This window comes from Elgaria multicarinata, chromosome 11 (genome assembly GCF_023053635.1).
Source record: "Elgaria multicarinata webbii isolate HBS135686 ecotype San Diego chromosome 11, rElgMul1.1.pri, whole genome shotgun sequence".
Taxonomy (NCBI): domain Eukaryota; kingdom Metazoa; phylum Chordata; class Lepidosauria; order Squamata; family Anguidae; genus Elgaria; species Elgaria multicarinata.
This window is the reverse complement of record NC_086181.1, coordinates 46,124,224-46,137,682: the sequence shown is the minus strand read 5'-3', so window position 1 is coordinate 46,137,682 and position 13,459 is coordinate 46,124,224. Positions and strand designations below refer to the sequence as shown.

At 50.1% G+C, this 13,459-nt stretch overlaps 1 protein-coding gene across 1 annotated transcript; it reads right to left on the bottom strand.

Moving 5' to 3' along the window:
* Positions 1-1,880: 1,880 nt before the first annotated feature.
* On the bottom strand, positions 1,881-10,972 carry LOC134405906 (monocarboxylate transporter 13-like). Its single transcript, XM_063137156.1, has 6 exons — positions 10,885-10,972; positions 10,299-10,416; positions 7,054-7,269; positions 6,319-6,462; positions 4,730-5,503; positions 1,881-3,667 (listed from the first exon to the last, which is right to left on the bottom strand). The coding sequence occupies exons 3-6, from the start codon at positions 7,262-7,264 to the stop codon at positions 3,396-3,398; spliced, it is 1,401 nt and encodes a 466-aa protein (XP_062993226.1). The 5' UTR covers positions 7,265-7,269; positions 10,299-10,416; positions 10,885-10,972; the 3' UTR covers positions 1,881-3,395.
* Between the last annotated feature and the right edge of the window lie 2,487 nt (positions 10,973-13,459).

Here is a 13,459-nt window from a genome sequence, read left to right as displayed (position 1 = left end):
AAAAGAAAAAGGCTGTTTTTACTGCAAATTCAGGAATGGAAACTTCATAGGTGAAGATGTTAAATGTGTGTTTTAATCATTTTTGTAGTATTTTATGATAAACATGAGAACTGGGCATGTTTAGCCTGGAGAAGAGAAGATTGAGGGGAGACATGATAGCACTCTTCAAATACTTCAAAGGTGGTCACACAGAGGAGGGCCAGGATCTCTTCTCGATCCTCCCAGAGTGCAGGACACGGAATAACGGGCTCAAGTTAAAGGAAGCCGGATTCCGGCTGGACATCAGGAAAAACTTCCTGACTGTTAGAACAGTACGACAATGGAACCAGTTCCCTAGGGAGGTTGTGGGCTCTCCCACACTGGAGGCCTTCAAGAGGCAGCTGGACAACCATCTGTCAGGGATGCTGTAGGGTGGATTCCTGCATTGAGCAGGGGGTTGGACTCGATGGCCTTGTAGGCCCCTTCCAACTCTGCTATTCTATGATTCTATGTTACATTTATTGCTTTATTTTTTGTATGGGTTGGGGAGGGTTTTACCCTCAAAGGTGGCTCCAGAACAATGTTAAATAGATAGCTGGTCCCTTTCACTCAAAACTCCCCTTCTTTAAAGGACTGTGTGTTTTCTTGCAGAGGAGAGCAAACAGGTTCCAAAGGGCAAGGGTGGCATTCCAGACAGCGGCCCCAAGCCAAGCAGATACACTGGCAGATCGAAGCAAAGTCCACCACTTTTCGTGGTCTACTGCCTGCCAAACAAAGTGGCGATCTCTTCGTTAGAACGTAAAGAGTCCCTGAGCAGAATCGGACCCAAGGCTTCTCCAGACCAGCTTTCTGTTCCTTCAGAGGCCAGCCAGAGGCCCCCATGGGAATCCCACACCCTCCCGTATGTGTTTCCCAACAACCGGCTCTTGTGGCAGCGAGTTCCACAGTTTAACACTGCATTGGGCGAAGAAGTCCTTCCTTTTGTCTCTCCTGAATCTGCCACCATTCAGCTTTGTTGGATGACTGCAAGTTCTACTATTATGAGAGAGGGAGAAAACCTTCGCCCTTATCCTTTCTCCATACCATGCATTGTTCTGTACCACTCCCACTTTATCAGCTGCTTTCCAAGTTAAAAACCTCCTTCCCACTCATTCTTTAGATTCTGGGGGAGCGTTCAAAGAATCTGAAATGGAATAATAAAGGAAATGACTCTGAGCATGTGCAGAAAGCAACCCCCTTCCGAGACCTATTCTAAAGCCACAAGGGAATGCTACTCTATTCAGTCCAGATGTTCTGGCTCCCAGCTCCCCATTCTCAAACTCCTCTTCCTGAAGAACTTCAGGAAGAGTTAACTTCAGTCATCCTGGCTACTTCAGCAGACCGTATTTGTCCAATGGATGGAAGGTACAGGGTCGGTCTAAGCATGTACAAGCTTTGGGGTTACAAAAAACTCTTTGTCAGAGTGGCGAGAGAGACGAGGCTTTGGTACAGAAACCAAATTGCAAGTTACTGGGGGGGGACGACGACTGTTGATATCAGACTATGTACAAACGCAAACAGAAAATTGAGGTTTCCACTAGCTAAACACATTTCACAAATCATCTCATTTTCATAGTCATCGAAGGCAGTTTTAAGGACGCAGAAAACTCAATTGTGCCAAATGAAGGGTTCTGTGAAAGCTGGTATAGCCCTCCTACACCAAAGTCTTCAGTTTTCCTGCTTCATGTCTTAAACTATTGGAATAATTCAAGAAACAGGGGTCAGGGAAATGCCCCCCACCTACCTTGGAAATCAAAGAAACAGCCCCAAACAGTTGCACTAGATAATCTCTTGTAACTTTATTTCACGACTTTTTAAAAATTATTAAATCAATAAATAACAATAAAGAGTCCATTATGTTTGAAAAAGACTCTTCTATTCTTCCAGCTGAATTTTCCTTCTGGTCAGCAGGGCGATGGACACAGGATTTAAGTCCTTGTACAAAGTTAAGAAATGGATCCCACAATTACAAGGAAGGGAAGAACGGAACGGAGACCACAGGAATCTCATGCCAATGATGTTAAAGTGAGGGTGGTGGAATCCACACCTTTTTACAAATGTTTGCAAGCTGAGTGGGTTATGGGATTTAGAACCCCGTGTTTATAAGAAGGAAAGAGGAGGGTCCTTCCCCCTAAAGGTTTGTGAAGTCAAAATACTGTGTGCGTACGGGGTGGGTAGGGAAGGATATTAAAGTAGTGCAACAAATCGCCAGTCCCGTTCACCTCCGTTACGACTTCGTTTGTGGGTGTGTCGGACCATACTGCTGAGACACAATTGGGGGCAAGGATGGGGGGTGGGGACATTCGCAAAATCGTATCGTCGCACACTGAAACAATTTCACGCCAACTTGCGCAATGCTTCTGGGGCAGGAAACGCGTCGGTCCGCTGTAGCGATGGAGAATTCTAACGAATTGGAGAGGTGATAGAGAAGCAGTAACTTTGAAGGAGAGTTCCTCCGATGCGCTGGCTGTGATTGCATCAGAGAGCCAGAGTTTGCTCTCACAGGCATTTTGGGGCATGGCAGAGGTGGGGTAGAAAGCATGTGTGTGTGTGTGCATGGATAGATGACTGCCTTCCTGTATTTCCCTTGGGAGAGAAAGCAATTGGAATCTAGTGATGCTTTCTGATGCTGAGCGCGTGGCCCACAAGGGCGCCTTCGTGCTCTTGCTGCGATGTGGGCACGCGCATCACCCAGGAAAAGCAGTTCCTGCCTGCTTTCCCACGTACATGGCCCATGTTTCAAACAAGATGTCGCCAGGCAGAATGGATGGGTGAGAAGTCATTCCCATGGGGGCATGAAGCAGGTGAAACTCAGCAGGGCAACAGCTTCACCACTTACCCAGATGTGAGACGTACAGCATGAGAGGAGGGAATATCCCTTTCTGGTAAATACGCGACAGGGAGCCAAACCTTTGGGGGATCCCTGCAGGGGCTTGGATTTGGCCTGCAGCTGAGGATCCTGCACCCCTTTCCAAGAGGAAGGGGGGTGACTGAGATACAAGGAGCCCCATTCTAAAAGACTGGAGGAAAAAGTACCCAGCTCCTTATTGCTGGCAGGCCTTACACACCGGGGTTATAACAGAGCTACAGCAGACATTCCTCTGGGGTGCAAAGCTCATCCCACACTGGAACCCCAAAATAATAATAATACACCTGTTTTCATGCACGCCCATCCTTTTGGGTGGTCAGAGTAAAGGTGGAATCAATTAAGGCACAGACATGTAGACCAACCCCTTCTCTTCTCTTGAGAAATGAAGACCCACAGGGATACACACACACACACACACACACACGTTTCACTAGTCCCGAGGGTTATCTCTGCTCTCCATTCAGGATCCGCTGGGTATCTTGAGCTCCTCCAGGCTCCCATACGGTTATCAGCTTGCCGATAGTGACTTCTCTGACTCAGGCACGGCCTTGTAAGGGTGGTGGGAGAGGTCGCAGGGGAGGACGACCCCGGGAAGAGGCGCCGACGCCAAGGGAGTGGCCTCCCCGGCCTCCGCCTTGGCGTCGGGTTCTTGCGAAGCGGGAGAGGCCAAGCAAGCGGAGAAGCCGGGCACCGTGACCAGGACGAGGCTCCCGGCCAAGAGGAAGGAACCGGCAGCCAAGAAAGAGGCCATGTAGTCACCCGTTGCGTCCCTCAAGCAACCTGGGGGAGAGAAAACAAGAGCGACCTAGAACTTTGTAGATAAACCTAGAACGTACAATCAGTAGGGCCCAGTGGAGGCTGCTGGCTCTGAAGTCATCGGGGCGGTGAATCCGGTCCGGGTTTCAGTCAGAACTCTAAAGGAGCTATCCAAGGATAGCTCCTTTAGAGTTCTGACTGAAACCCGGACTGGATTCACTGCCCTACTGACCCAGGAGCTCCCAGCCTCCACTGGTAAGGCTTTCACATGGTCACAATTGCTTAACACAGGCTCCCCATTCAGGTGCGCCTTCTAGATGGCAGAAGCTGTGGTCCAGGTGATAGGGCAGGGGCACTGACCTCCAGCCCTAGACGGCTCCAGCCCCTTTCCCTGCCAAACACTTCGTGGTTTTCCCAGGTTCCCCGCCCCCCCTCATTCTACAAGTTTGGAATCTCTCTTCCCAGACTTAATTACTGGAGGTAACAGCTCGAGACTAAAATTGGCTGGCATTTTAGCCCCACCCCTTTCGCTGTGGTACCACCCACTCTCTGAAATCGACGTTTGCAAATAGACCAGAAGCTGTTTGACACCCCTGTCATAGAACTCAGTTCATTGCTTAATTTCAAGAGAAAGAGAGAGAAGCTGGGCATATGGGGGGGCGTGGATTCAGTCTTGCTGGAAAATCCCAGCCACCAAACCCAGATGTGCAGGATAGAGACCCTGGTTAAGAACGTAAGAACATGAGAAGAGCCCTGTTGGATCAGACCAGGGGTCCATCTAGTCCAGCACTCTGTTCACCCAGTGGCCAACCAGCCGTTGACCAGGGACCATCAAAGCAGGACAGGGTGCAACAACACCCTCCCACCCATGTTCCCCAGCAACTGGGGCACACAGGCTTACTGCCTCGGATACTGGAAGTAGCACTTAGCCATCAGGGCTAGTAGCCACTGATAGCCTTCTCCTTGAGGAGAAGGAAATTTATTTTGCACATGCTCAATTGCACTCTTGATGACGGTGGCACGACTCCCTGCAGGGTGTCAGAAGAATTATTTCTGGTGGCCAAAGTGGCCAGGCGCACTACCTACCGGAGAGGGGAGCCCCTAACAGCCCCCCGATGCTCTCGATCATCTGTAGCAGCCCCATGGAGCTGAAGATGTTCCCAATGCCCACGATCTCAGGAATGATGGAGAAGACCACCGGCGTGAGGGCTCCGGAGAAGAAGCCGTAGCCCAGGCTGATGGTCACCAGGTGCGGGTAACTGCGTCCCCAGGGGATGAGCAGCAAGGAGACGCCCGTCAGGAACGTCCAAGTCACCAAGATGTGGATCAGCCGAAACGCTCGGCAGTTCCCCAGCCAGCCGGAGAAGAGGCGGCCGCACAGGTCAGCCACGGCCGCGACCGACATCAGGAAAGCGGCCTGGTATTCGTCGAAGCCCAGCTCTCTCGCCCGGGCCACCAGGTGGATGTAGGGGATGAAATACCCCGTGTTGATGAGGGTCACGGCAAGGACGAACCTCATGAACGGACAGTGAGACAGGAGGTGCAGGCCGAAGAGAGAGGAGAACTTCTTCCAACACTGCCCTCCTGGGTCTCCGCTTGCCGGGCGGGGCTGGTCCTGCGTCAGGGTTAGTGGCCGGATCAGGGCCCCGCAGACCATCAGGTTGAAGGACATCCCTGCCACAATCATAAGGGCCCCGCGCCAGGCATAGATGTCCACCAGGAGTTGGAAGAGCGGAGAGAAGGCAAAAGAAGAGAGGCCCACACCGGTCAAGGCCAGGCTCGTGGCCAGCGTCCGGCGCTTCTCGAAGTAACGAGCCACGGAGGCCATCGAAGGGGTGAAGACCAACGCCCAGCCGAATCCTGCCAAGGGACAGAGGCACACCAGGAATGGAGGGAGGCCTGCCCACGTCCCCCTTTGGGTCCCCTGTGGCCTACTAAGCGATGTCACCATGGGCAACCGATAAATCCCCGTTTAGCTCTTTCCAAGATGGCTACCTCTGCAAAAGGTATTCCTCCCTGTGTAACGGAAACCAGGCCTAACTCCTATTTCCCTCAGCCACCCTCAATAACCCACAACATCGTGGTAACCATCCTCAGCAAGAGCCATTTTGAAAGACACATATGGCGCCATCTTGAACAAGGCCCAGTTTTGCTTCTTCCTGTCCTGCAAGTCCAGGGCTGAGACCACAAGCATTTGTGGGCCACATTTTTGTGCAGCTCCCATCACCAACCCCATGACAAATTTGGTGGAGGAGGGGTGTGGTCCCAGAGGAGAAATTGCCCCCGTGATCCTTCAAAGTTGCCCACCGACGGCGGCCATTTCCTGCGAGAATGGGCTCTCCTTCTCTAACCCTTTCATCTCCTCCTTCCAGTTCCCTCAATCTTTGCCCAAAAAGCTCTTCATTCTTTGGATCCCGGAAGCAAAATGAACAATGGCCCAACTAAGCAGAAAGACACAAACCGGCTTAATTGACTACAGCCTTGGGCAACCAGGTGCCCTCCCGATGTGCGGGACTACAACTCCCATCATCCCTGGCCAGCCGGGGAAAGCTGATTTGCCGTCACATGTTACTGCTGCCGAATCGGGGTAAGAAGCGGATCGCTTTGGTGCAAGACGCTGACAGCGATGCGAAGCAGATTGTGGACGTGCCATGTGGTTTCCCAGGAGAACGTACCTGACAGAAGCCCGATGCAGAGGTATAAGTGGGCCAGACAGGTGGCAAACGACGCCAAGAGGAGCCCCAGGGATGAGAAAAACCCACCGGCCATGATGACCGGGCGAGCCCCATAGCGAGAGCTCAGGGCGCTTCCCACTGGACCTGCCGAGAAAGATGGGATTCCAGTTGCTGCACTTCCATTAAATAGAGAACAATGAGGTCCCCCATTTATGAAGAGAAATGGGTGCTGAGGGCTTCCCGCAGTATGAACCACCAGGTTCTGCCCTGGTTCCTCAGCCCTGGCTCCCCCCCACCCCAATTCCTATTTATCATTACATTGATATCCCTCTTTTTGTCCTCGTGCTCCAGGTAGTTCACATAACCCTCCTCTTCTTCATTTTATCCTCACAACAAGCCTGTGAGGTGGCGACTGGCCCAAAGTCACCAAATGAACTTCATCATGGCCAAGCGGGGCCTAGAACCCAGATCTCCCGAGTCCCAGCCCAACGCTCTAACCACTGCACCACAATGGCTCTCCAACGAACCAATCTTTCAGTTCTTCCAGATATATCACAACCTTCGCCAACGCTCTGCCCACATTGCAGCAGTTAGAATGTTTGTGAAGAGTTCCATGACATCACAGCATCGCAACCAATGGAGGACACCGACGCTGACAGGCTGCTTTCAGCACGTCTGGGATAATTTATTCCTCACTGACATCAGACAAGAAGTGCCCTCCTTCCTCCTACTCACTGGCAAACTGTTGCACGGCGATCCCAATGGAAGTGATCCAGGAGATGCGTCCGGACAACTCGTCAAAGTACGTCACGAACTCCACAAAGAAGACTCCGAAGGAGCGGATCACGCCGAAGACCAAGGCTGACTGGACGAAAGCGGCCAGCACAATCATCCACCCCCAGCCTCCGTCGGGTGGCTCAGGGTGAACCACTCCTGGGACCGGCATGGATTCTGCCAGAGCAGGGGGAAATGTGCAGAAAAATTAGACACAATCTCACAGTCCCTAATTACTCAGGTGATCTTCCCAATAAAGAGAGAGGGCCTTTTCTGTGGTGCCCCCCCCCTCCCGATTATGGAACAATCGCCCAGGTCAAGACTTTCAAGACTCTCCCACAGTAGAGGCATTCAAGAGGCAGCTGGACAAGCATCTGTCAGGGATGCTTTAGGGTGGATTCCTGCACTGAGCAGGGGGTTGGACTCGATGGCCTTGTAGGCCCCTTCCAACTCTACTATTCTATGATTCTATGATTCTAAGACTTTTCTCTTCTCCCAGACATTTAGCAATATGAAATGAGCCTGGGTCTGTTTCTTTAGGCTCATAGTATTTTAAAAGTTGTTACAGTGGTTTCAAATGTATGTGTATATTGTATGTTTTTGTGGTTTTTAATTTTTGCATATTGTTTTTAGTGTCTAAATATTACGTAAATTGCCCAGAGAGCTTCAGCTATCTAATAAATAATAATAAAATAATAATAATAATAAAGCTTATCCCACCCTTTTCTGGCACCAGGTGTAGCTTTTCTGTTCCCACCAGGAAGCACGAGAACAACCACTCCTCACGGTTACCACATCTGAGCTAAATTTTGGACTTCTCAATTAAGAACTTAAGGAGAGCCCTGATGCTGGATCAGACCCAGGGTCCATCTAGTCCCGCACTCTGTTCACACAGAGGCCAAGTGCGAAAGCAAGGAAAACCCCGTGGGGGAGTAAAAAATAGCCAAAGGCAAGGGTGGAACCAAGTAATCTTCAACAATAATATTATTAGCAAAAGTTTTATTAAAGTGCCGCGTTTCGAACGCAGTTGCGTTCTTCCTCAGGGCTTTATAACATTCGTGAAGTTGTCTGCAGCAGACAACTTCACGAATGTTATAAAGCCCTGAGGAAGAACGCAACTGCGTTCGAAACGCGTAGGCACCTAGCACTTCAATAAAACTTTTGCTAATAATATTATTGTTGAAGATTACTTGGTTCCACCCTTGCCTTTGGCTATTTTTTACTCCCCCACGGGGTTTTCCTTGCTTTTGCACAGAGGCCAACCAGCCGTGGGCCAGGGACCAACAGTCAGGACACGGTGCAACAGCACTCTCCCACCCATGTTCCCCAGCAGCTAGTGTATACAGTTTCCCCATCCCCCAAGCCTGACGAAGAGCTCTGGAGAACTCAAAACCGGCACAATCTTTTAGTGGCAACTTTGGTTGAGCGCAATAAAGGTATTGCCCCACTGTGGATTTTAGATTCCCTGACCCACCCTGGTGTAGCAACGATGTTTGTTTTGTGTTTTATCTGCCTTGGGAAATGCTGCATTTCGATAATCAAATGCACGTTTAGACAGAAAAAAGTCCTTCAACTCCCAGCACTCCTCTGCCAGCCTTGGGGTTTTTTTTCCTGTCTAATCATGCCCAGGATCATGTCCTTAGCCAACTACCACCAACGGGAGAGGATTAGCTACCACCTGAAGAGGGAGTTTGTACGGTGACAGCCCCAGCAACTCCATCTACACAATTTGGCTTCAGAGGGCAACAAATATGATTAAAGGGCTGGAGCATCTCCCCTAGGAGGGAAGGTTACAACAGCTGGGATTGTGCAGCTGGGAAAAAAAGAGGCTGAAGGGGAGACATGATAGAGGTGCACAAAATTATGCCTGGTGGGGAGAATGTGGACAGGGAGATATTTTTCTCCCTCTCCCATAATACTAAAACCTAGGGTCAACCCATGAAGCTGATTGGTGGGAGATTCAGGAATCATAGAATAGCAGAGTCAGAAGGGGCCTACAAGGCCATCGAGTCCAACCCCCTGCTCAATGCAGGAATCCACTGTAAAACATCCCTGACAGATGGTTGTCTAGCTGCCTCTTAAATGCCTCGAGTGTGGGAGAGCCTACCACCTCCCTAGGGAACTGATTCCATTGTCGTACTGCTCTAACAGTCAGGAAGTTTTTCCTGATGTCCAGCTGGAATCTGGCTTCCTTTAACTTGAGCCTGTTATTCCGTGTCCTGCACTCTGGGAGGATCGAGAAGAGATCCTGGCCCTCCTCTGGGTGACAACCTTTTAAGGATTTGAAGAGTGCTCTCATGTCTCCATCTTCTCTTCTCCAGGCTAAACATGCCCAGTTCTTTCAGTCTCTCTTCATAGGGCTTTGTTTCTAGACCCCTGATCATCCTGGTTGCCCTCCTCTGAACACGCTCCAGTTGTCTGCATCCTTCTTGAATTGTGGAGCCCAGAACTGGACGCAATACTCTAGATGAGGCCTAACCAGGGCAGAATAGAGAGGAACCAGTACCTCACGTGACTTGGAAGCTATACTTCTATTAATGCAGCCCAAAATAGCATTGGCCTTTCTTGCAGCCATATCGCACTGTTGGCTCCTATTCAGCTTGCGATCTACAACAATTCCAAGATCCTTCTCGGTTGTAGTATTGCTGAGCCAAGTATCCCCCATCTTGTAACTGTGCCTTTGGTTTTTATTTGGACAAATAAAAAGAAGGACTTCTTCACACAGCGCATAATTAAATTATGGAACTCACTACCACAAGATGTAGTGATGGCCACCCATTTAAAAGGGGGTTGGATAAATTCCTGGAAGAGGCAGTAAGGCTATATATACACACCAGTTGCTGGGGAACATGGGTAGGACGGTGTTACACCGTTCCCTGCTTGTGATTCCTTGTTGACAGCTGGTTGGGCCTTGTTCTGATCCAGCAGGGCTCCTGCACAATATCTTGAAGCATTTGGGTTGAGTAATAAAGAGATTGCCCACCTCCAGATGCTGGGCTCCTAGGTCTGAACGTTTGCATATATGAAGACTAGCATGTGCAAAATCTGGTGTTTTCCCACCTCTGTTGCAGCCATCTTGGAGTTATCATGTGCCTTTGAGCCCCAACGTCTCTCCCTCCTTCCCCCCACCTTCAAACACATAACCCACCATTGTTGCTCTCGCCCCCAAACCCGTTTCCTGCCCACCTACCATCCAGGATACTCACCCCCTGGATCAGCTGTTGCAAATCCTCCTTCTGCCTTCTGCAAACAGGTGGGCCATGGAGCGTGCCTTGGACCATGCAGAGGTGGGCTAGAAATCCAGATGTTTCAGGATATTTCAGGCTGGGGAAAGAGAAGAGGGGTGTGTGTGGGGGGGTTGTGCACAGAGGCCCCCACCCCACTGAGAAGCATAGAATAAGCAGAAAATGCTGGAACCGAGAGCAAGAGGCAAATCTGAGTATGTTTTCAGAAAGGGTGTGTGTGTGGGGGGGGGGGGGTCGGCTCTCTAACGAAGTGGGGCGGGGGGGGGGGAGAAAGATCCCTGGTAATAAAATCATCCATCTGCACACCCAAAAACTCACCGCCTCCAAATGGGTTTTCTAACGGGGGGAGGGAGAGATTTTCTAAATGAAGGGAGGATTTTCTAAATGGGGGGGGGGAGATTGTACCTTCCCTTGGTTCTACAGGGGCATCTGACCCCCGCCCTCCCCAAACCGAAAAGATTAAACATTTGATACGCATCTACCTTTTAAATTTTCTTCCTTGGTCCTCCCCCGCACCCCCGGCCAAAAAACCTTTTCCCCCTCCTACCGTGGTGGTGGTTGTGTTGGGGTGGGGGGGAATCGCGCACACCACAACACACACACACAGCAGGAGCACCAACAGCGCACGCAGCAGCGGCCGGCACAAGCTTGCAGGCTTCAAGAAGGGGCGGGGCTTGCGGCGGGAAGCCACGCCTTTTTCCCCGGGCTTCAAAAGCCTTTTGCAAAGGCGGGAGGGGGAAAGAGGTGAGTAGATTGGCGCAGCCGCAAAAGAACGGGGTTGGGGGGTTGGGTTGAGTGAGTGTGCCTAATCCCTGAGGGCGGCATCGTGGAGGCCACTCTTCCCCAATCTGGTGCCCACCAGGTGCATCGGACTACAATTCCCATCATCCCCCGATGGGAGTGGCAGCCCGTCGCATCTGGAAGGCGGCAGGTTGGGGAACAGTGATGTAGGCAGCGAGGCATGCTTCCTTGGGAAGCGTGCTGGGGATGATGGGAGTTGTAGTCCAACACAAATAGAGGGCGCCAGGTTGGGGAACAGTGATGTAGGCAGCGAGGCATGCTTCCTTGGGAAACATGCTGGGGGTGATGGGAGTTGTAGTCCAACACATTGGGGGGGTGGGCGCCAGGTTGGAAAAGAGTGGATGTAGACAGCCAGGTGGAAAGAGGTTTGCTTTTAAACGCGTTGCTGCTGTTGTGATCCTCCTATCCCGCTACCCTGCAGTTCTGCATTCTTTGTAGTTTTTATTTTTTGCTATTGTGCACGGCCTAGTTTTTCCTTTTGGGCCCTTAAGACATAATCAATATTATTCCTGGCTTTCTCTTTGGCTTTGCGGTTGCGTGCCGGTCACATGCGTCCCTAACCCTCGCTGGGAAGGCGCCCGAGCAAAGATACCAAAAGCTGGCGCAGGTCACCAGGGTTCCTCTACCTTAAACATCTGTGCAGAGGAGGGAAAAGTTACCGCATTTTTGCACCCCTGCTGTGGCCACAGCAATAGTCTGCACTTCAAAGTCGAGCAGCAAAAGACAAGCAAAATTCTAAAATGCCCACTTCGGGCCATTGGTTCCTGGTTTCTCCTTTCTTCTCTTCCTTGTCATTCAAGTTCTTTCTTTCTTTCTCTTCCCCAAAAGCCTCGTTCTGAAGTAGAGACAGATCGCTGTTGAAATATGGGCAATACCCCTTGATTGCTAATTTGAGATAAAAGTTTTGGTTTTTTTAAAAAAGGTATGATTTTGTGCAGAACTACAAATTCTTTGGCCTTAGCTAGACCTAAAGATGATCCCAGGCAAACGGAGGAGTCATCTCTGCCTGCTCCCGGGATCCCCTATGTGATCGGTGAGACTGTAGTGACACTGGCCAGAGGAGGGGGCTAAGAGGTGATATTAGTCTTTGGGCCTCTGGGCCTCTTTGAAGCATGGCTCCTGACAAATACTTGTTGTTACATAGAGGAGGGCCAGGATCTCTTCTCGATCCTCCCAGAGTGCAGGACACGGAATAATGGGCTCAAATTACAGGAAGCCAGATTCCGGCTGGACATCAGGAAAAACATTCTGACTGTTAGAGCAGTGCGACAGTGGAATCAGTTACCTAGGGAGGTGGTGGGCTCTCCCACACTAGAAGCATTCAAGAGGCAGCTGGACAACCATCTGTCAGGGATGCTTTAGGGTGGCTTCCTGCATTGAGCAGGGGGTTGGACTTGATGGCCTTAGAGGCCCCTTCCAACTGTACTATTCTATGATTCTATGACAGAGAGGCTTCCAGTAGAGCAATTCCTTTTTGCTCCTGCTTCTGAGAGCAACAGCGCACTGTTGGGGGCAATGGAGCAGCCACAGGGCAGCTGGAGCCCTACTCAATGGCCTCCCAATTCGGTGCTTATTGCTTGAGACATTTGGGTGTGCCTGGGCACACCCAGCACACCCCTTGCCCACGCCTATGGTCCTTTGTGATAATAAAATGGACTGCGAACTGAAAATGAGGTTCTGACTTCACCCCCATGGGGTAGAGAGCGTTACTAGGGCTGCATATATTTGAAAGTGTGATATAGGGCTGCATATATTTAAGTGTGATATATTTGAAAATATATTTTAAAACTTAAGAAGGAAAGCAGTGAATGCCCTTTAACTAATGAAACGTAATAACGTGCCACACAGGAAAGTATTAAGATATGAGTAGTTCATAGGGGGAAATAAATGCCAATGAACGTGACTTCCAGCAGTAAAACGTGAAACCTACCATTATATGTGAGAAAATACATTTGTAATCATGAACCACAAAACTCTGTGACGGTTACATGCAAAAACTGCATCATGCAAAATAAACGGCACTTTAACTATTGCTGAGGTTTATTAGAAAAGTATATTAGGCAGGCTGTGTTAGGAAAACTATTATTAGAGCATGCGAGAAAGTTATAGTAGGCCAAATTAGCACCACTTAAACTTGCATCAGTCCAAACTTCCGTATTTCTTTGATTCTAAGACTCACTTTTCCCCCCATATAAACATCTCTAAAAACAGGGTGCGTCTTAGAATCGTGGGTGCGTTTATTATTTCTTAGAATCAAAGCTTTTTTTTCTGTTGGTGGTACTGAAATTAGTGTGCGTCTTACCGTCGATGTCCTCTTAGAA